Source organism: Exophiala spinifera (assembly GCF_000836115.1).
Source record: "Exophiala spinifera strain CBS 89968 unplaced genomic scaffold supercont1.4, whole genome shotgun sequence".
Classification (NCBI taxonomy): domain Eukaryota; kingdom Fungi; phylum Ascomycota; class Eurotiomycetes; order Chaetothyriales; family Herpotrichiellaceae; genus Exophiala; species Exophiala spinifera.
Window position 1 is genome coordinate 3,608,370 of NW_015622516.1, and position 18,601 is coordinate 3,626,970.

Consider the following 18,601-nt stretch of genomic DNA (forward strand, 5'->3'; position numbering starts at 1 on the left):
GGTGACAACTCTCCGACCTTACTAACCGACTCGAAAAGCACACGACCAGACCATTCATAGCGAAATTTGAACGCCTGCACAAATCCACGCCAACTGTGGTTCGACGAGGTCCCAAAGCCCAGAACTTGGAAAGCTCACCACTATCGGGGGACACCTACGGAGTGTGAGGCAGTGTACAACGTCCTTATTGGTGTCGAGTCCTCAGACAGGCCATACCACCTGAGGATATAACTGTTGCAGCTCAGCAACTTTCCTAAACCCTCCGACACCCATGCATCAAAGCCGGAATTGATAATCGATTCCAAGTCCGCCTTTGTCACAGCCAGACCTCGTAATCAGGAAAGAAACGGCGGTGAATCCGCTCCGCGTAGTCGATGATACTGGGAAACGTCTTGACGAGGGATCGTGACTCCGGGTTACTGGTGTACATCTATGAGCATGTGCCACCTCTGACTTGAATATCCGTCCAGGAAGCGCACAATCTTACCTTTCACTGACAAGAGCAGAGACGATAAATCCGAACAATGTCGCATCTGCCTCGGTTGGTGCGTCGCCACCCAGAATCCACGCTGGCTCGGTGGCCATCGCCGGCTTCAGTCTCTGCCTCAGCACGTTGTCGATGGACTGCCAGACCTCTGTTTTTAGTTTTCGGACCTCTTCGTCGCTGAATCGCCCAGTTCCTTGTCCATGCAGGGTGTGTGTTACCCCCCGGTGTATGAAGAATCCAATGACGACGCGCATCGGGTACGGGACTGCCCACAGGGCCTTGTCGCGCTGCACGTAGTAATTTTCTAGCCACTTCTCCCGCATCTTCACGTCGTGGTCAGACCTCTGTGTGTGTGTGTGTGTGTGTGTGTGTGTGTGTGTGTGCAAATGGATCTCTTGACGCAACTTACGTTGTAAAAGCAGAGTTTCTCTTCGCACAGAGCCCTGATGGCGAGGTCATTGAGTTTATGCTCGTCTGTCAAATTGAGGTTGAGCTGTGAAAGGCAGTCCATGCTCTGCAGTCGTTCAATGATAAAGGTCGTGTCGCCCAGCAGGTCAGGCACGGTGCCGGCATCGTTCTGGAGAGAGCTGAGGTCGACGTAGGGTATCTTGCCCTTGGGTGCAACTCTCGGACCCCCGACTTCCGCTGTGTATCGCAGCCCGGCATGGCGCAAACGGAATTCGATCTTGGTCACGAATGGCGACCAAGTATATTTTCCTTTATCTAGCCATCCGCGATACACGATCAGATGCGGTGGTGATCGAGTGATCATTTTGTAATGGTCCTTAGCCACAGTCTTGACTTTTGGGATTGGGTTTCCGGAGCGTCGTGAACGGTGCCGTCCGCAAGAGAGAAACGCGACAGTCCATATCCTTGATATACCTCTCTACCTAGCTATGTACAGAAGCATGAAACCGGGCCTGCGATCACGCAGGCCGACTTGAATACTTCGATACGAGCATCCCGGCTCCAAAACATTCCGAGTTTGGTGGAGGTCGGTGGCCCGAAGCGGGAATGTTTGGACCCTTTTTCCGGATAATCGAGGAGTCCACCCTACAATCCCAAGGAAAAATATTTTAGATCAAGATCCATGCAGATCATGACTTCTTGCACGGCATGACTCACTCCAAGGGGCCGGAAAGAGGAGTATTGTACTGCAAAGCAACGGGATCCGAACATTCATTCCCTCCGGTTCAAGGTACTCAAAGTATGAAGCCTAAGTCCATCTCGGAGGCCCCTATGTCATGAACATGCTCTTCACCGCCGTGAGCGCGACTTACTTGCCTGCCGTTGCATCTAGACCTAGACGAAAGCTCCAAGCAGATTGATCTGGGACCCAACTCGAGACTCGACCTTCACTCAAAGCCTTCAATCCCTGCCGCTAGACTATCCTCCAGCTTTGTCCAACCGGGCACGTTGAAGAAATCCTTGAGGAGCTGCTCCGCCTTTGCTCTCGGCTTGATGATTGTCAAGTCCCGGCCCTCGTTCTCTGGAGGAGAAGGTAGCTTGGTGTTGTTTGGTCGCAACTTGCGCAAGATGGTTAGGACATCCGTATAGTTGTATGGCTCTGCAAAGGCAAAGATTCGCTGCGACTGGACCTTGGGATCGAGCAGCGCTGCCACGTGCAAGCGGGCGTCGTCCACGACATCGATAAACCATTCTGAAGGTAAGACAGGTAAGTGACTGCGAATACAATACGACCAGGTGAGGAGGTAGAAGGGGAACTTACGTGGAGGAAGCATCTTGAACGTAGCGTCCTCGCCCTCGAGCAACTTGCGAGTCCAGCCCATAGTGCTGCCGGGGATTTCTGGAGACAAGATTGTTCCCAACTGCAAAGGAGAAAGGAGGGCAGCGTCAGCCATGTACATACATACTAATCTCTTTTGGGAGGGGCGGGTGTGATCGTTTCGAAGGTGTGAATTGCGACGGGAATGGCCTACGTTCATGTTTGGCACCACTGTGTTGAAGACAAAATGGGGCTTGTTCTCGTTGTACCATTTCCAGCCTGCACGCTCGCCTTCGGTCTTGGACGCAGCATAGACGATGTATGGTTTGAACGACTCCGGGGTGTCTTTGCTGTAGGCCGCTGCAACGGTAGCATCGTTCCAGGTGTCTGGGGGATCATTAGCCATGTGCATATTAGGCGGCACCGTTAGGCCACCACCACCACCAGCAGCACGTCATTCATTCCCCTTACCTTCGTCAACCTCCAGTTCTTTGTTTGGTTCAGGAATCAATACGGCCGATGAAGATGACGTGAGGACCACGCTCTTGATTGACGCGTATTTGGCGGCGGTCTTCAAGACGAGAACCGTCCCAGCCACGACAGGGGGTATCACCGCTTCCGGGTCTGGGCTCAGTGACACGTCTGAGGCCTGCCGAAGGTTCAGAAAAGGTCAGCCTGCCCCATGCACGTAGAGACGAGAGACGAGGCCACAAAAGATGGGGGGACGGGGGTTTTCCCCAGCATGCCAACTCAAACATACAACGTGGATGATGCCGGAGACGCCTTTGGCGGCCTCGTCAAATGCTTGTTCATCGCTCAACGACGGCACGATGACCGTCTCGAACCTGCCCTTGCCATGGCGCTCATCGAATAGTTTGTTGAGCCAGGGCTTCTCGGCGCGCACGCTCCCGCGGACATTGTATCCCTCCTGGAGCAAGACGTCGACGACTTGGGAGCCAATGTATCCGTTGGACCCCGTAACCAGAACCCAGTCGCCTTTGGGAATTCGTCTTTCAGTAGTCATGATGATGATGATGGTGATGATGATGGTGATGATGATGGTGATGATGATGATGCGATGAGGGTGCGATGAGGGTGGATTTTTCTTTCGCTTGTTCGTGACCGAGGGTGTGAAGGTCAATGGAAGAGGCCTGGGATGGCTGAGTTGGACTACTTATAGGCTTCTCGAGAGATCAATTTGGACTGGCCTTTATTTGCTATACCTATGGATCTGCTGTACCTCCGTACGGACAAGCGTTTTTGCCGAGAAGTCTGGCGGGTCCGTAGATTTATCATCAGCCGGTGCTAAACTAGTATGACGATTGTTGAATTATTAATGACACCCACGCGTTTGCATTGGCACGAATAGCAAGTAGTCGGTCCCTATTGTAGAAGACTGGGGGCCGGGGGCCTAATTGTCCGCAGAGACACTCTCCCCACCAGGCATTAGAGGCCGGTCTGAAGGGTAGGGGGCAAATAAGTACTCGCAGATATGCTCTCTTACAGTATAGGCCTGATATGTAGTCTTAAAGGTCTAGCAAGGACGGATGGATCAGGCCCTCTATGGTCTATCCCCAGGATTTGATCAGCTCGCGCGTCCAAAAATTGGTTTGTAAGGAGTAAGCCATGCCCGGAATTCCGTGTTCGTCGTCCTCCGCCCGCGCTCATAATTTGGCCTTTGGCTCACCCTCGTCCAGCAAACTCAGACCAGTCACCTTCTCCAGTTCTTTGACGGCTTCTTGAGTTCGTCCGAGGAAGACTCTGATGGTCCGAATACCCAGGCTCCGCGCGGTCTTAAGATTCTCGCCGATGTCGTCCAGAAAAACAATATCTTCACACCTGATATCCTGGCCCCATCTGTGGCGTATCTCATTGAGCGCATATTCGTAGATGTCGCGATTTGGCTTCCTCATGCCCACATGCGCGCTGCTGACAAAGATCTCGAAGAAATGCCTCACGTCGTCGGGGCCGATCTTGTTGAATTCGTGGCCTTCGGGGAACAGGGTGGTGTTTGAGAGCGCCGCCAGCTTGAACTTCCCAGACGCCTTGAGCTTCTTCAGCGCCGGATACATGTACGGGTCCGGAGAGCGCGACATGCTCATCATCGTCCAGTACAGCGTTTCGGCGTCAATGTCGGGCACCGGCGGCGGGTTGGCGGTGTTGTGCTTCTCGCGGTGGAACTTGGCCCAGAGATCTGGCCGTTCCAGGTCGGCCTTGAACATGCGGAAGTAGTTGGCATCATTTGGGATCTCGCCGCGTTCCAACTTGTGCCACGCTCCGTTGGGCGTGAGTTCGCGTATCGAGTAGTTGATGTACCCCTTGGGAATGCCGTGCTGAATCTCATAGTCGAGAATAGCCTGGAACGGCGACACGACCTGTAGTACTCTCGACGCATCAGAACCGAGAAACAAATCCTAAATGACGGAACAAGACATATCATCTCCCTCCACGGCAAACAGCGAACAACCAGGTACCATTGCGGGAATCCAGACTTACGCAGACGCCGCCGATATCGAACATCAGCACTTTGGGAAGAGATTGAGACGGCATTATATGATGAGTTCTTCCTCCAGACAAACAAGCAATATTGGAGAATCGGCCAGCAATGTCGACGACGCTACGATGGATGTACACGTTTCACCCTGCTCAGCGATAGATGTCCACGGCTGAGCCAACAGACTCGGTACGTTCTCGTATTAGAGACATTGCCATTTCGAACTGATGGCCGAGCAAGAGAGTCCGAGTTTGGAGGTTTGGGCCGAGGTTAATTGTCTGCGAGTCTTGATAGCCAAAGGTGACCCTGATTGGTCTGTCGGAGACGCGGTCGTTCTTCCGGAAACGCGTCGCCAACACTATGCAGAGACGCTGGGAGCACATGCCTGTAGACGGTAACTGGCTTCGAAATATACAGTCTGGTGAGAGTCATTCTCGCAGATTGAGCAAGAAGCTATAGGCTACTAGAAGGCTGGCGCCGACACCGACATGAACGACGAGTCCATTACGAGCCTCAAGGCGGCCTTCCTTCGGTCCCAAGTCCGCCATCTCTCTACTCCGCTCGCACCCTCGACCGACTGGCGTGAAGATCTGCCGGAGCCAGAAGGAGGCCACCTGAGCGACAAGGTCGTCCAGGATGTGGTCACAAAGGGTACGAGCAACTGTCGAACAAGGGGTCGTCGTCATCACGATCATGCATCGCTAATGGATCCCCCACAGTCAACGAGAAAATCAAACAGCATAACCGCATGGTCTTCTCCCAGCAATCACAGCGGCACGTCGCGGAACAAATCGAGACCCTGCACTGGAACATAGTCAACGCGGAGTTGAACGAAGCAGAGCTGCACACGTCTGTAGTACGCCGGGACGCCGACCTGACGACCTCCTCGACGATTGAAACCTTGCCCGAAGAACTCGATGATGCGCTGATCCATCCCGAGCGCCCTCCGAATGCGGACGAAGCAGAAACATACAACAGTTTGCGTAGTGACTTGCTAAACCATAGCCGGCGCCGTGATGCGCTGAAGCAGAAACTCGCACGATACAGAGCGCTGCAGAAGCTGATGGCGCCGCTTGACGATCCTCAGACAAACATACAGCCCAATCTGGTCACGAGAGACGGCGAGTTGGGCACAGAACTGGACCGCACCAGGGTCCTGCTTGCCCGAGTCTCGGGGAGAGTGGCAGATGTCCACAACACTACTCGACAACCTACTGCAAACGGCATGAAACAATCCCTGAGCAATGAGCAGAAATTGGCTGCGTTATTGGATCCCACGTGAAGGACAGACGTGTATGCTACATTGCTCGCTCGTATCCCAAGTTGATCGTACAAGATTTGTCTATCAAGACTGTTTTTATGTTGCGAAATACCGGTGCTCGCCCCTTCTGGCACCCTGAAATATCGCAACCTTCAACCACACGCTTATTCCTCATCAGCTTCTTCTACGGTGGGCGCAGCATGTCTCTTTGCAGCCGTCGATTTGGCGACAACAGCTTCAACAGAAGAAGTCGTAGCAGCTCCGTCAGTGGAAGCCGGCTCTGCAACTGCAGCCTTGGGAGCTGTTACCGCACCCTTTTCGCCACCCTTATCAGACTTCCCGGCAAGTTTCGCCGCCTTCTTCGCCTTTTTCTCCTGCTTTTTCCTCTTGATGTCATCTTTGGTCTCGTGCCAGCCCCAGACCGGACGGAAACTATCAAAGAAGCCCACATCTTCGAACAAGTTTGGATAGAGCCAAAGACCAGGCGGGGCGAGGAAGAATGTCAAGATGAACAGAATAAGGCGGACAATGGACATGGCGAAAAACACCCCGATCAGGCCCATGGCGCCCACTGAGAGATACCAAGCACCCAGTCTCAAGAAGGGAGGCCATAGCGGGAAGCAGACAAAAGTCAGGACCGCAATCACAACCCCCACAGCTAAGAGTCTCGTCCGCCATTGAGGTGGTTCAAATACCCAGACGTAGTGCATCATAGGGTCAAAGTCTTGTTGCTGCTCGATCTTAACGTGCCATAAGCCTTTGACTCGTTTCTCCTTTTTTGGAGGGGCATGGTTGTGTCCTTCGTGTGGATCTTTCTTCGACACTCGCAGTGCTAACATGTTCAGGGGGAGCAGCTGCAAGGCATTTCGAGCTTCCGCTTCGTTCTCAACTTTAGGGAGGAGGGGGTTCTTCTTCTGGGCCTTTTTATAAGCGTCAGAAGTGAGAGCCCGGAACGCTCGTTTCACTAGAGATTGTTAGGACGTAGTTGGAGAGAGACGTAGGATCCATACCTTTGAACATGTCCTTTCTTTCTCCATTGAAAATGCACGTTCTGGTCTTCAAATCTTGCGAACGCAGGAATTTGGCGACTGCGAGTGCGGGAGGTGTTGGCTCTACAGGCTGGTTCAGGTTGACTGACATTTGTTGTACTTGGCCTTGCGGCGGCCTCTGACTCTGCTGCTGTTGACCCTGACTTTGTGCTTGTTGTTGTTGCTGCTGCTGCATAGCCTGTTGCTGTTGCATATATTGTCGTCGAGCTTCCTCTTGTTTCATCTGGATGAACTGTTGGGGACTCATTCCGGCTTTTGCTGCTTCTTGTTCGATTTGCTGTCGTTGAAAGGCTTGAAATTGTGGAATCGTCATACCACGCTTCTGCGCTTCCATGGCTATCATCTGTTGGATCTGTTGCGGGTTGAAGGGCTGGGCGCCTGGAGGAGGCCCCGGCGAAGCCATCGTTGCGGAGGGTCGAGGGGCGGTTGAAGAAAATAGAGGACAGTGGATCGAAGCGAAGGGGGCTTCGGGATGCGCTCAAGGAAGCAATTTGAGGTGATGTCGACACCACTGGAGTCGGCCAACCAAAGGGTGGTGTAAGATATTCGAAGAGCGCGATGGCTTACTTACGTGTGGTCTGCATGGGAGAAGACACGGTTTGCGGTCAAAGGGGAAAAATGTTTGGAGACGCAGCCTCGCACAGCCTCGCGCTGCCTCGCGCTGCCTTACGTCAGCCAGCCAGCTACGCCATCTCGCTGCTCGCTTCGTTGACAACCAGCCTACACCTACCTACATTTCTTCACATACCCGCGTCACTTCGAGGTAAACATATCTGTTGTCAAACTGCACCTCCATCCCTCTCCCTTGTATTCTTCTCGATCGATGCTGCACTCAACAAGGCTCCAATTTTGCTTCACCGATAAGCGAGAGTAGTCTGCCTCGGGTACACCTTTCACTATGAGAGCGCGTTGCGGGACGTAGCATCTTCGTGCATTTCTACGCAACCTTTTCCCGACCTCTGACACATGTCGCTTAAATACAACCCCAGCTCTAGCGCTGTTTCTGATGCACATTGGACGACAGTGTTTTTGGTAGGCCTGCGCGCTCCCGCTCTGCCTGTTCCCAGCTGATACCGTCCAGTCTACTCGGGACGCCAGTGCAGAAGTTCCGATAGACTTCATAACACGTCCAGGAGTCTACCTTACTCAAGCTTGTTTTCCGAACGGCGTATATGATGATATTCCAGCACAAACATGTCTCTCGGATCTCTTAGCGAGTGGCTTCGGCCGCATTGTCATCGATCTATATTGGGACAATATCAACCGTCAATTCAATCTATGTCCCGTTGAACTGCCTCCACTTGCAGGCAACTCGACAGCCGGGTATAGTGTTGATTTTTCAGCACTATCGTCCATAACATCTACGACTTCTTCCGCCTTGAACCCCACCGAGCCTCTGTCTGCTCCCACTATCGATCCCCTCGTCAAGCGCCAGTCTGGGGTCAACAATACCACAACCTCCATCAGCGCCACTCCTGCCACTACCTCAGTGACGAGCGCTGCGCCCATTCCAACTACCACTGGTGTTGCTGGTACTGAACTGCTTGAGCTAGGACCATTCAAATGTAGCCTCGATTTGAATCTGGATTCCATAATGTCCTTATATAATGATTACTTCGATCAGACATCCGACACTATCTCGGCACGCTTGCATTACATTACCTTCAATTTGCATGCTGCGTCACCCTTTACCGCCCCTTCTGAATCCGCCAATACACCAATGCAAGCACGACTGCCTCGAGGCGACAGTCTTATTGGTTCACAATTCGAGGGTAACCTTCCTCAGGATCTTTACACTCCAGATAAACTCCAAGATGACCGCGACAACCTCGATAAGTCGTGGCTTGAGGGCAACACGGACTCGAACTATTTCATAGTCGATCACCGGGGCGACGACAGCATCACAACGGACGGCTGGCCGGGCGAATCATCGATTCTCTTGGCCTCTCACCGTCGACTCCTTTTGAGTTGGGGAGAGGTCGATCCCCAAATGCGCGCGTACGATTTCCAAAATGACTCAGGCAATGTTTTTCCTAGCGACTATCTCGCAATTGAGCACAAAGTGACAATCAATGATGAAGGCGATATTACCTCCGGGTGCTTTTATGACCCCGGTGTCACGACAATCGGAGCACAAAACTCCTCTGGAGCCTACACAACGATCAACAACATTATACCATCACAGACCCTGCAGCACATGGTTCAGAATCTCACTGCTTGTGGTATATCACCAATGTTGAATGTCACACTGGGGAATTTAACCGTACAGAATGATCTAGATGCATACCAACAATTCGCCCGGTCAACGGTCTTTGGATGGGCCTCAGGTGAGCCTAGAACTGGGTCACAAACCCAAACAACCCAGAAGAGAGCCAACGATGACGATGAAGACTACGCTTGCGCCGTCATGGATTCTACGAGTGGATACATGGGTCGTTGGCGAGTAGAGCCATGTCAGAAGCAACACCGTGCGGCTTGCCGTATCGCTGAAGAGCCATTCGCTTGGCGACTATCAACGTATGAAGTGCCATTCCAATCAGCTCCCGATGCCTGTCCAGAATCAACGACCTTTAGTCTGCCTAGGACTGGCCTTGAGAATACCTATCTTTATCGCAAGATTATGAACGACTCGAGCTCTGGAGGGGATGAGTCTATCTTGTCCGGAGTCTGGATAGATTTCAATTCCCTGGATCAGACAAATTGTTGGGTCAGTGGAGGGCCAAACGCCTCGTGCCCTTATAATGGCCCCGATGATTCGGAAGACCAGCGGGAAGTTCTCATTCCAACAATTGCAGCACTGATTGTTCTCATCCTCACGGTCCTGACATTGCTAGTCAAATGCAATGAGAACAGGAGAAATAGCAGGACTCGAAGTAGAAGAGGAGATGATGGCTGGGAATACGAAGGAGTACCATCATAAAACCAAGTCCAAAACTTACCGTATCTCAAATTCCGCACATGAACCCTCTGTGGACTCATGGAATCAAATGGAGTGTAGAATCTCTCCTGACTGGGAATCCGAAGCGGACTCTTTTCGATCCTGATCACGGTCCACTAGTCTCGACCCGGGACGTCAGATGCCGTTCTCAGTTCCCGATTCCACAGCTATAGTCAAGGCACCTATCGATTGCTTCCTCCACCCAGCTGCTTGCTTCTACGATGCTTTGGTGGCCCATCACGAAGATAATGTTTAAGGAAAGGCACCTACTGGAATTGTAACGTCGGGGGAAGGCTTCATCAATCTCGGCTTGCTTTTGCTCTCGTCTTTCGCCTTTTAACATTTCTCGGCCCTGAGTGGGAAGGCTCATCGATACTGAAGTGAACCACATGTCGGAGGCCGGTTCCATTCAGTCCCTTTGTACACAAGGTAATCTTTACTGCTCTGCTATATAACCAGCATACGTGTTGTGCAAGTACCGTCGTCGTCGTCACGCACCTGAAATCACGCCATCATGTCGACATCCGAGCGAAGTCCAAAGAGGAATCCAGCTGGCCTCCACATCTATCTGCTTCGGCCCCACATACGAAGGAAGAGAGCCCGACAACCGTCCTTTAAATGGTCTGCAATTTGCTCGTGTTCTTGATGCCCTATCAACACTCCTCGAGATTGTAGCCCTCGTCAAATTCTAAACCGCCCAAATGTCGACCAAAGTTGCAGTTGCCGGAGGGACAGGAAACCTTGGACCTCAAGTCGTCAACGCCCTGTTGGCAGCGAACTATTCCGTGACCGTACTCACCCGAACGGGCAGTTCCAGCACGTCGAAGCTTCCCAAGAGTCCCCAGCTAAAGGTGGCTGAAGTAGACTACTCCTCGGTGGCATCTCTGTCCGAGGTCTTGCAAGGCCAGGACGTGGTCGTGTCGACGTTGGGGTCCGCAGTCATTGGCGGCCAAAAGCCACTTATCGACGCCGCAGTGGCCGCCGGGGTCAAGCGATTCATCCCGTCGGAATTTGGAAGCGACACCACCCACCCCAAGTCGTCTCAGTTGCCGGTGTACAAGGGCAAAGTCGAAACGCAACAATACCTCAAGGCCAAAGCAGCGGAAAATCCCGGCTTCACTTACACCTTGGTCATCAACGGCGCGTTCCTCTCCTGGGGCATCCAGGTGGGCTTCCTTGTCAACATTCAGAGTCACTCCGCCACGGTCTGGAATGGCGGCGACGTGCCCTTTGCCGCCACCAATCTCGAAACCATCGGCAAGGCCGTGGTCGGTGTGATCCAACACCTCCCGGAGACGGCGAACCGCGCCGTCTACGTGCAGGAGGCGCTCATCACCCAAAACCAACTGATCAAGTATGTCAAGGAGATTGACGGCGTCGAATGGCAGATCACGCCGAAAGAAACGGCCAAGGCGTACGAAGAAGCTTCCGCCGAGCTGGCCAAGGGCCCAGATGGGAACATCGGAGCCGCCATGTTGGGCTATCTCATGAGCGCCATCTTCGACGCCAGCTACGGGCCGGACTTTTCGTCCCATCTCGACAATGAACTGTTGGGTATAAAGCCGTATACTGAGGATGACGTGAAGCAACTGGTCAAGGGGCTGGTTGGATCAACTTAGACCTTGTAGGGCAAGATTTGGGATTAGTGTCGAGTTTCGAAATAGGAATCCTATCTTCTGTCTTTGTCTCTATATCTAAAGAACTCCAGGTCTCTTCCTTCCCCTTGGATATACTACCGCTCACTTAAGTGATTGATTGACCCGTCATCAACACCTGTTAAGTCTCACGTCCGACCTCCACCGTATCATCCACCCACCACTCGGAAAGCACTTGGAAAAAAGTCTGAATAGCACCCAAGGAGTAGCAACCCAGTATCCAACAGACGAACCAAGCAACCAATGTACTGATTGCCCTCTCCTACTTAAGGTAGCTAGGTCTCTTTCTTACCTCCAATTCATATCCACGTCTGTCCCGCCTCGTCGAGGAATGTAATCAATGCAGTACTTGTAGGTGAGCGAGGGCGAGAGGGAGAGTAACTTAGCACCTCTTCGCGCGTGTGTGTCGGACAGTGTGGACCTGTAGATGACGTCTGTTGACTCTGTGGATGCCGTGGAGACGCCGACGGATCTCTTGCTTTCGTCTGACCTGATGCTATTATTGCCTTGGACGTTCTAGGTCCGTGCAAGCTCGGCTGGTATTGATGATTATGATGATCCGGATGATGATGATGATGCGGATGCTGATGCTGCCGAGGCTGAGCTTGAGCTTGAGGTCGAGGTTGAGGGCGCCGCTGGTGCTGAAGGGGATTTTGTTGCTGTTGCTGTTGCTGTTGCCGGTCGTGCTGCTGATGGTACAGCCTCGTCGTCGGCCTCGTCGTCGGCCTCGTCGTCGGCCTCGTCGTCGGCCTCGTCGTCGGCCTCGTCGTCGGCCTCGTCGTCATCGCTTCTCTGAGTATGATCCCGGGCACGATCTCTTTTCCCCCCGAGCACGAGGGGGATGATAGGTACAGATCGAGTAGTTCGTCTATTATATCTACTGCCTCTGCCTCGCCCTCGATCTGGTTATCCTTTCTCTCTATCACACCGGTTTCGGTTTCAGTTTCGGTTTCGGTTCCAGGAATACGGAGGCGTAATGCGAGATTTGCCGGTTCGCTTTCAGAGCTACATGATAATAATAGATTGTTTGTCGTAGGGGAGAAGGATGATGACGGAACATGAGGCGTTACATGCTGATCATGGTCATGGTCATGGTCGTGGTCAAGCACATGCTCTTGGCCATGACCATTTGTGGTGTCGACGCCAACGCTAATACTGCTGCTGTGTTGAGTCGTCGACATGACCGCGACTGACATAGATCGATAGGGTGTACTTGTACCTGTACCGGAGCTTTGACGCTTCGGGAGTTTCTCCCCTTGATCCTCATCGTCACCGTCATAGATGAGTCCTCGGTAATTATGTATCGCAGCAGCGGCGGCGGCGGCGGCGGCGGCGGCACGTCGTCGTTGCGGTACACGAAGTGGTGCAGGAAGTAGATTTAGATCAAGGTCTTGTATTATCACATCACCGCTAGTGCTGCTGGGGCTGCTGCTGCTACTGCTGTCGAAGGCGGATTTCATACTCGTCGGCGCTTCGTCTTGGTCAATGAAGGATTGGCTATACATGCTCTGGCTAATCCGCGGGTCTCGATCGTCATCACTGAACTCTTCCTCGACCCATTTCTTAGGGAGGACCTTGAGCCATCCGTCAGGCTGTATACGAGAGAAAGCATTGCCTCTTTTATCTCCGTCGACGTCTCCAAGCCGTTTCAACGACTCTGTATCTGCATCAGCATCGACGACGACGATATTTTCACCTTTCGAGCTCTGCTCCGGCGACCGAAACAGGGTTGCTCGAGGCCTGCCATTGTCGTAGTGGTCGTGGCTGCCGTCGCCGCCGTGTACCGATGGTCTCTGAATTGTTAAAGAAGGCTTGTGTGCGTGTTCGAGCAGGGTCCGGTGGAACAGCGGTTCTGACGGGCGAGGAGGGACAGGTGGACTGATTCTGTATTTGTATTTCGGCCATGGCGTTGATGGTCTAGTCTCATCTGTTACTTTACTAGATCTCAACCCTTGAACCTCTTTCCGGTTTTCGTCGCTGAGGAGCTCTTCTTCACGCCTGACTCGCCCAGCCCTCTTAGGTCGTACACGAGGAATGGACAGCATTGAGTTGCCCCTCCACTCCATAAAACAAGCTTTGGACTGTAATAGATTGATGATGCTCTGCCTTTTGCAACAGCGTGGCTACCGTTCCGACTCTGGGTGTTGTGTGCGGCGTGGACGTTGCAATTGTGGCAGAACCCGCACGGCTGGAGACTAAAGATAGATATTCGAGAAAGAGAAGCCATGTTCGGGGATCCGGCATTGTCCAGACAACGTGGTATCCCGTTTGTCGAGGTGTCTGGAGGAGTCGTCAAGATGAACAAGATATCCGGTTGTTTCGGTACCAACAAACGACGCTGTTATGAGTCTCCGTTTCAAGTCGTGACAACCGGGCTGCTCCAAGTAAACACGGCTTTTGTACCAATTGGGCATTGCTCACCTTACCAGACCCTTCTGGATAAATTCTGGAATATCACAATTGGCGGAAATACAGGGCCATTGCCGGGTTGTCAGCAGGTAAACGACCAAGACTGCCCGGGGATGCAGTAATCGAAACAAGGTAACCAGGACAAACTACATCATCCCAAGACGAGTAAATAGATAACTGCGGGTAAGGTAGAGTCTGTTAATCTTTGCCGACATCATGAATGATAAGATCATAAGGAGAGTCGAAGACCTGTGAAGTCGAAATATCAAAGACGCATCACAAGACACCTCTGGGGGATTGAATACAAACAGCAAGTGTTGATCTGTGATTGTGAGATATTTGCTGATGGCTTCAATATACGACCTGGCAGTGAAGTTGCACACCGTATCCAGAATGACCAAACAACTCCACTACTTGGTCGGTTGCACCAGAATCACAGAGTACCACGACCAGTTTAGCTTTTGAACTCATCTCCTGATATCGTAGAATCGTGCACAGTAAGCTGTCGTTACAACTTCGCTTTCAACCAGGACTTGATTGCCTTGCCCTGTTCGGTTTCGGCTGTGCTCCAGCGCGTATTGGTAATTGGCTCGATGTGGTTTTCGTGAGCGCCTACGACGTAGGTGATCCCATCCGGGTTGACGGACTGTTGGAAAAGTCAGTTGATCCAAACGGGTCGAGGCTTTGTCCACAGAACGTCTTCTCACCTTGTACTTTTCTACCCAGGCATCAATAGAGTCGATCAGCATTTCATCGCCGCCAGCAACACACAAGACATGTTCGACTCTAGGATCTTTCCACCAGTCGGCAGATGCTTCGAGGGCCTCCGCATAAGGAGTTTGTGGTCTTCCCGCCATGTAATCGTTCGACCACATCTGGGCGGCGTAGGTGGAAACGATGTCCTTGTACTTGCATCTTTCGCTACTTGGCCAGTCGACCCTGAAGGTTGTCCACGGAGCAACAAGCACAATGGCCTTGAATTTGTCTCCCTCACCGAAAGCAAGGTCTGGGAGTTCATTGTTTGGATGCATCGCATGGGACAACACCGCGAGACACATGTTGCCCCCGGCAGAATCTCCACCGAGTATGATATCGGATGCAGGACGTTGCAGTTCGGTTCTCACATAATTCACGGCTTCAACCGCTTGAACGATCTGTGTCGGATAAGTAGCATGTGGAACCAGCGTGTACTCGAGAAAGAAGAACGCCACATGTTCGCCGCCTTCCTCGAGAGCCTTTTGAACTCCGTGCCAAAACTTCAGGTGAATATCATCCCCATCGAGTGAAAATCCTCCTCCTGGCGTTGAGTCAGTCAATCACTTATATGGGTATATTAGGTCCAAAGCAACCGTACCATGAAAATAGACAACGATATGCTTAGCCTTTTCCTTGTCACCCATCCAAAAGGCCTTGCAGCCCGACTTGAGGGTGACGAACTCAGGCTGAATGCCGTTGCTTCTCGCCCATTTCTCGTAGATTTTGGAGAACGGTTCACCAATGTACCTGGAGAAAGTCAATAGAGGACATCAAAACTGCTCCTGAAATAGGCCTTACTGCAGCTGTCGAGTGCTGAGCCTTTTTACCAGCTGCGTCGGTCAGCAGAGTTCAGCACCTGTCCAACACTGCCTACCTTCCGTATAATTGCGGCGCTCAAATGCTGTCCATAGGTATATGCTCCGGATTCTCCCCGAAAGGGGCCTGTCGCTGCCGTGTAGAAGGCTGTACCCACTGTGTTTTGTCAGACCAAGAGCTACAGTGGCCACAGGTGCACACGAACAAACCGATAAGACCCCAGGGAACAGGTCTAGTTTCTCTAGAAGTGACAATTGGCTGATCGGTGTTGAGGCGAGCTGTCCGGGAGTGGGAGGTGCTATCGCCATATTCACGTTTGCGATGCCGTTCGTCGCAGAGTATTGAGGATTGAATAGAGGATGAAGAGTAAGCTAAGCGTCCCCCAATGTCCCTTGAGGCGTAGTCTAAACTAGGCAGAGCGCCGACGACAGTTTTTTGAACCTGAAGCCAAGGGTGGTGAGTATAAGTGAGAGAGCGAGCTGTACGTCTGGACCCAGGAGTTGACCTGACTCGCAATTCGGGAGTCAGAGAGTCTCGACCGTGGGACAATTCAAACCCAGACCAAGGGGAGAGTAAATTGACTCCTCAGTCGCACCAGTCTCAAATGGATCCGGACTTTGAGAGTTGGACGCCGAATTTGGCACCAGAGGTAAAATGCACGCTTGCCGAGGTACAAGGGAGAGCGGGCATCTTCAACCACCAGCCGGCGACACGACTGCATTACAAAAATGGAGATATCAAGGTTTGTGCGTCGCCTGGCCTTGTCTACCTTGTTTTCCTTCAGCCAACGATCCGTTCAGTGCATATCGGACAACGGGTATGAACCTCGAGTGTCATCACCCTGCCATTGTTTCGGCGGCATGCCGTGACAATTGGCATGAAGCCACTTCGATAGAGGCCTTCGTACCTACGAACGGAGCAATCATGATCGACGACTCCGTGCCATATACCCCGACTCGATATTGCGGCCCCAGAGTTACTCCGGGCTCTAATATTCGGCGTACGTGATGCTGATGTTCACCAACAACGCGATGATAGTGATAGACAAGGCTAAGGACGACAAATGTAAATCGAGGCCAGTGCAATCGATGGGAACATAATTCATAATGTCTATCTGTTACAACCACGTCGTGCACAAGGACCACTTTGAGATCGTAACATAGGCTCCATATCACCGGGACGTTGACTGTGCTAGCAAATCATGTAGCTCTCGCAGGCAGACATGCTCATGGACATCTGGAAGGCATACGTGTCCAATTGTCGATGAATTACTGGACTTCATGTTTGGAAGCAGGTTCCTGTCCGTAGATGCCCATGTATCCCACCATACCCGCCACTCCACATTCCGGAGACGACCTCATGGACAGACGCTAACCACATATCGTCATGTGTCTGATGGCGAAAAACCTCCGCATGTCCGCATGCGCAAAGGGCGTATGTGAGACCTGCTCTGAAATTATCGTGATAGGAACTAATGACTTGTGAGAACGGATGGAGCCGTGGTGCCTTTTCTTGATAATGAACTTCTGGCCGTGGACACCATTACTGGACAGTCTGGCCGTTGACAGCTTGTGCTTGTTCGATAGACATGCCACCGTTGTCTGGATTGTCCACGTTGTGATAGTCCAGAATCTCGGAGTACATCATGATTTTCCAGGTGTCAACAGGTAGATCGGCGTCGTTGAATGACCAATCAAACTTTTCGTCGGCAACAGGCTCATCGGTAGGGTCATGATAGGGAGAAAGATATTCGTGTTCCAAGGCTTGCTCGGCCGAGACCCTTGTTCTCGGGTCGAAGACCAGCATGTCCTCCAGCAGATCAATGGCGAGCGGGTCGGCATTCTTGAATTTCGAGCTCAAAGGCTGCCGCTCTCTCTTGGGCAAGGACTGAACGAATCTCAGAGTATTCTCACTGCAGATGGTTTCGATGACATCCTGAGGAGGGGTGCCAAGTAGCTCGGTGATGATGGAAAACTGGTTGACGTGGTCCTTGCCAGGGAAAAGTGGCTTTCCCTCCAACATCTCTGCAAAGATGCAGCCGGCACTCCAGATATCGACCTCGACATCGTACTTTTGCCAGGTAAGCATGATTTCCGGGGCTCGATAGTAGCGGGTGGAAACATAGCCGGTCATCTGAGGATCTTGGATTCTGGCCAGGCCGAAATCGCAAATTTTCAAGTCGCAGTTCTCGTTGACCAGAATGTTACTAGGCTTCAGGTCACGATGGACAACACCGGCGGAATGAACATATTTCAGGCCTCGCTACGCGTGTTCAGTCAGCCTGGATCACTGCAACCGGAGAGATGATCCGGGATCTGCGGCCTACCAGGATTTGATAAAGGAAGTATTGGATGAATTGCTTTTCGAGAGGTCTCGATGTCAGTAACCGATGGAGGTCGGTGCCCAACAGTTCGGTCACGAAGTAGCTGTATGTGAATCAGAAATGTGATGCCGTGTTGGATGCGGCAGGCAAAACATACATATCCTCGAGGGGAGAGATGAAGATATCGCTGAGCGAGATGACCTGGCGTTGTCAGTAGCCGTCTAGGCGACAATGGCACTCCCCACTCACGTTCTCATGTCGAAGATGCTTCAGCAGCTTCAGTTCTCGGTATGTGCGCTTTGCCAGGACTGGCGTGGAGAAAGGCTTCATGATCTTCTTCACTGCTACAGCTTGACCTGTGAGTTGATCCTTTGCAGAACTGGCAGGGTGTCAGCCACACATTGCGAAACGTCTGGTGGAATGGTTCATTACCAGACGAGGCCGAACGCTCCCATGCCCACGGGTTGCAAATCAGTGTATCTTGTCCCAGGTCAGACCTTGTCTTTTGCCTCAATGAATTTGCATTGTGTACCTGCTTGTGATTTCAAAGGTTGTGCCAAAGATCTGGGCACGCACGAATTCCGCCATCTTGATTGAAGATCTGCTCTTGTCTTGGTCGCCGCCGCGGCAATGGGTATGCGAGGAGGGTATCTCGTTCGGCGATGGCGGAAAGATCGCAGGCGAAAA

At 52.2% G+C, this 18,601-nt stretch overlaps 10 protein-coding genes across 10 annotated transcripts; 3 read left to right on the top strand and 7 right to left on the bottom strand.

Annotated features, from left to right (window-relative positions):
• Nucleotides 1-316: 316 nt before the first annotated feature.
• PV08_06518 (uncharacterized protein) lies at nucleotides 317-1,259 on the bottom strand (the record flags this gene model as incomplete). Its single annotated transcript, XM_016380853.1, has 3 exons — nucleotides 317-419; nucleotides 488-810; nucleotides 897-1,259. 3 exons carry the CDS (start codon nucleotides 1,257-1,259, stop codon nucleotides 317-319), a joined length of 789 nt encoding a protein of 262 aa, XP_016236680.1.
• A 583-nt stretch (nucleotides 1,260-1,842) lies between these two features.
• PV08_06519 (uncharacterized protein) lies at nucleotides 1,843-3,237 on the bottom strand (the record flags this gene model as incomplete). The annotated part of the gene is made up of 5 exons (XM_016380854.1): nucleotides 1,843-2,147; nucleotides 2,217-2,316; nucleotides 2,428-2,600; nucleotides 2,685-2,862; nucleotides 2,974-3,237. The coding sequence occupies 5 exons, from the start codon at nucleotides 3,235-3,237 to the stop codon at nucleotides 1,843-1,845; spliced, it is 1,020 nt and encodes a 339-aa protein (XP_016236681.1).
• A 640-nt stretch (nucleotides 3,238-3,877) lies between these two features.
• On the bottom strand, nucleotides 3,878-4,763 carry PV08_06520 (uncharacterized protein; the record flags this gene model as incomplete). Its single annotated transcript, XM_016380855.1, has 2 exons — nucleotides 3,878-4,627; nucleotides 4,710-4,763. 2 exons carry the CDS (start codon nucleotides 4,761-4,763, stop codon nucleotides 3,878-3,880), a joined length of 804 nt encoding a protein of 267 aa, XP_016236682.1.
• Nucleotides 4,764-5,195: 432 nt separating this feature from the next.
• Nucleotides 5,196-5,989, top strand: PV08_06521 (uncharacterized protein; the record flags this gene model as incomplete). The annotated part of the gene is made up of 2 exons (XM_016380856.1): nucleotides 5,196-5,358; nucleotides 5,427-5,989. The coding sequence occupies 2 exons, from the start codon at nucleotides 5,196-5,198 to the stop codon at nucleotides 5,987-5,989; spliced, it is 726 nt and encodes a 241-aa protein (XP_016236683.1).
• Nucleotides 5,990-6,132: 143 nt separating this feature from the next.
• On the bottom strand, nucleotides 6,133-7,420 carry PV08_06522 (uncharacterized protein; the record flags this gene model as incomplete). The annotated part of the gene is made up of 2 exons (XM_016380857.1): nucleotides 6,133-6,932; nucleotides 6,979-7,420. The coding sequence occupies 2 exons, from the start codon at nucleotides 7,418-7,420 to the stop codon at nucleotides 6,133-6,135; spliced, it is 1,242 nt and encodes a 413-aa protein (XP_016236684.1).
• Nucleotides 7,421-7,983: 563 nt separating this feature from the next.
• On the top strand, nucleotides 7,984-9,937 carry PV08_06523 (uncharacterized protein; the record flags this gene model as incomplete). The annotated part of the gene is made up of 2 exons (XM_016380858.1): nucleotides 7,984-8,049; nucleotides 8,099-9,937. 2 exons carry the CDS (start codon nucleotides 7,984-7,986, stop codon nucleotides 9,935-9,937), a joined length of 1,905 nt encoding a protein of 634 aa, XP_016236685.1.
• A 719-nt stretch (nucleotides 9,938-10,656) lies between these two features.
• On the top strand, nucleotides 10,657-11,574 carry PV08_06524 (uncharacterized protein; the record flags this gene model as incomplete). The annotated part of the gene is made up of 1 exon (XM_016380859.1): nucleotides 10,657-11,574. The coding sequence occupies one exon, from the start codon at nucleotides 10,657-10,659 to the stop codon at nucleotides 11,572-11,574; it is 918 nt and encodes a 305-aa protein (XP_016236686.1).
• Nucleotides 11,575-12,159: 585 nt separating this feature from the next.
• Nucleotides 12,160-13,655, bottom strand: PV08_06525 (uncharacterized protein; the record flags this gene model as incomplete). The annotated part of the gene is made up of 2 exons (XM_016380860.1): nucleotides 12,160-12,402; nucleotides 12,492-13,655. The coding sequence occupies 2 exons, from the start codon at nucleotides 13,653-13,655 to the stop codon at nucleotides 12,160-12,162; spliced, it is 1,407 nt and encodes a 468-aa protein (XP_016236687.1).
• An 872-nt stretch (nucleotides 13,656-14,527) lies between these two features.
• Nucleotides 14,528-15,899, bottom strand: PV08_06526 (uncharacterized protein; the record flags this gene model as incomplete). The annotated part of the gene is made up of 6 exons (XM_016380861.1): nucleotides 14,528-14,665; nucleotides 14,727-15,316; nucleotides 15,374-15,522; nucleotides 15,574-15,605; nucleotides 15,650-15,747; nucleotides 15,797-15,899. 6 exons carry the CDS (start codon nucleotides 15,897-15,899, stop codon nucleotides 14,528-14,530), a joined length of 1,110 nt encoding a protein of 369 aa, XP_016236688.1.
• A 1,234-nt stretch (nucleotides 15,900-17,133) lies between these two features.
• PV08_06527 (mitogen-activated protein kinase HOG1) lies at nucleotides 17,134-18,502 on the bottom strand (the record flags this gene model as incomplete). The annotated part of the gene is made up of 6 exons (XM_016380862.1): nucleotides 17,134-17,853; nucleotides 17,918-18,017; nucleotides 18,072-18,115; nucleotides 18,164-18,293; nucleotides 18,347-18,394; nucleotides 18,447-18,502. The coding sequence occupies 6 exons, from the start codon at nucleotides 18,500-18,502 to the stop codon at nucleotides 17,134-17,136; spliced, it is 1,098 nt and encodes a 365-aa protein (XP_016236689.1).
• Nucleotides 18,503-18,601: the final 99 nt, after the last annotated feature.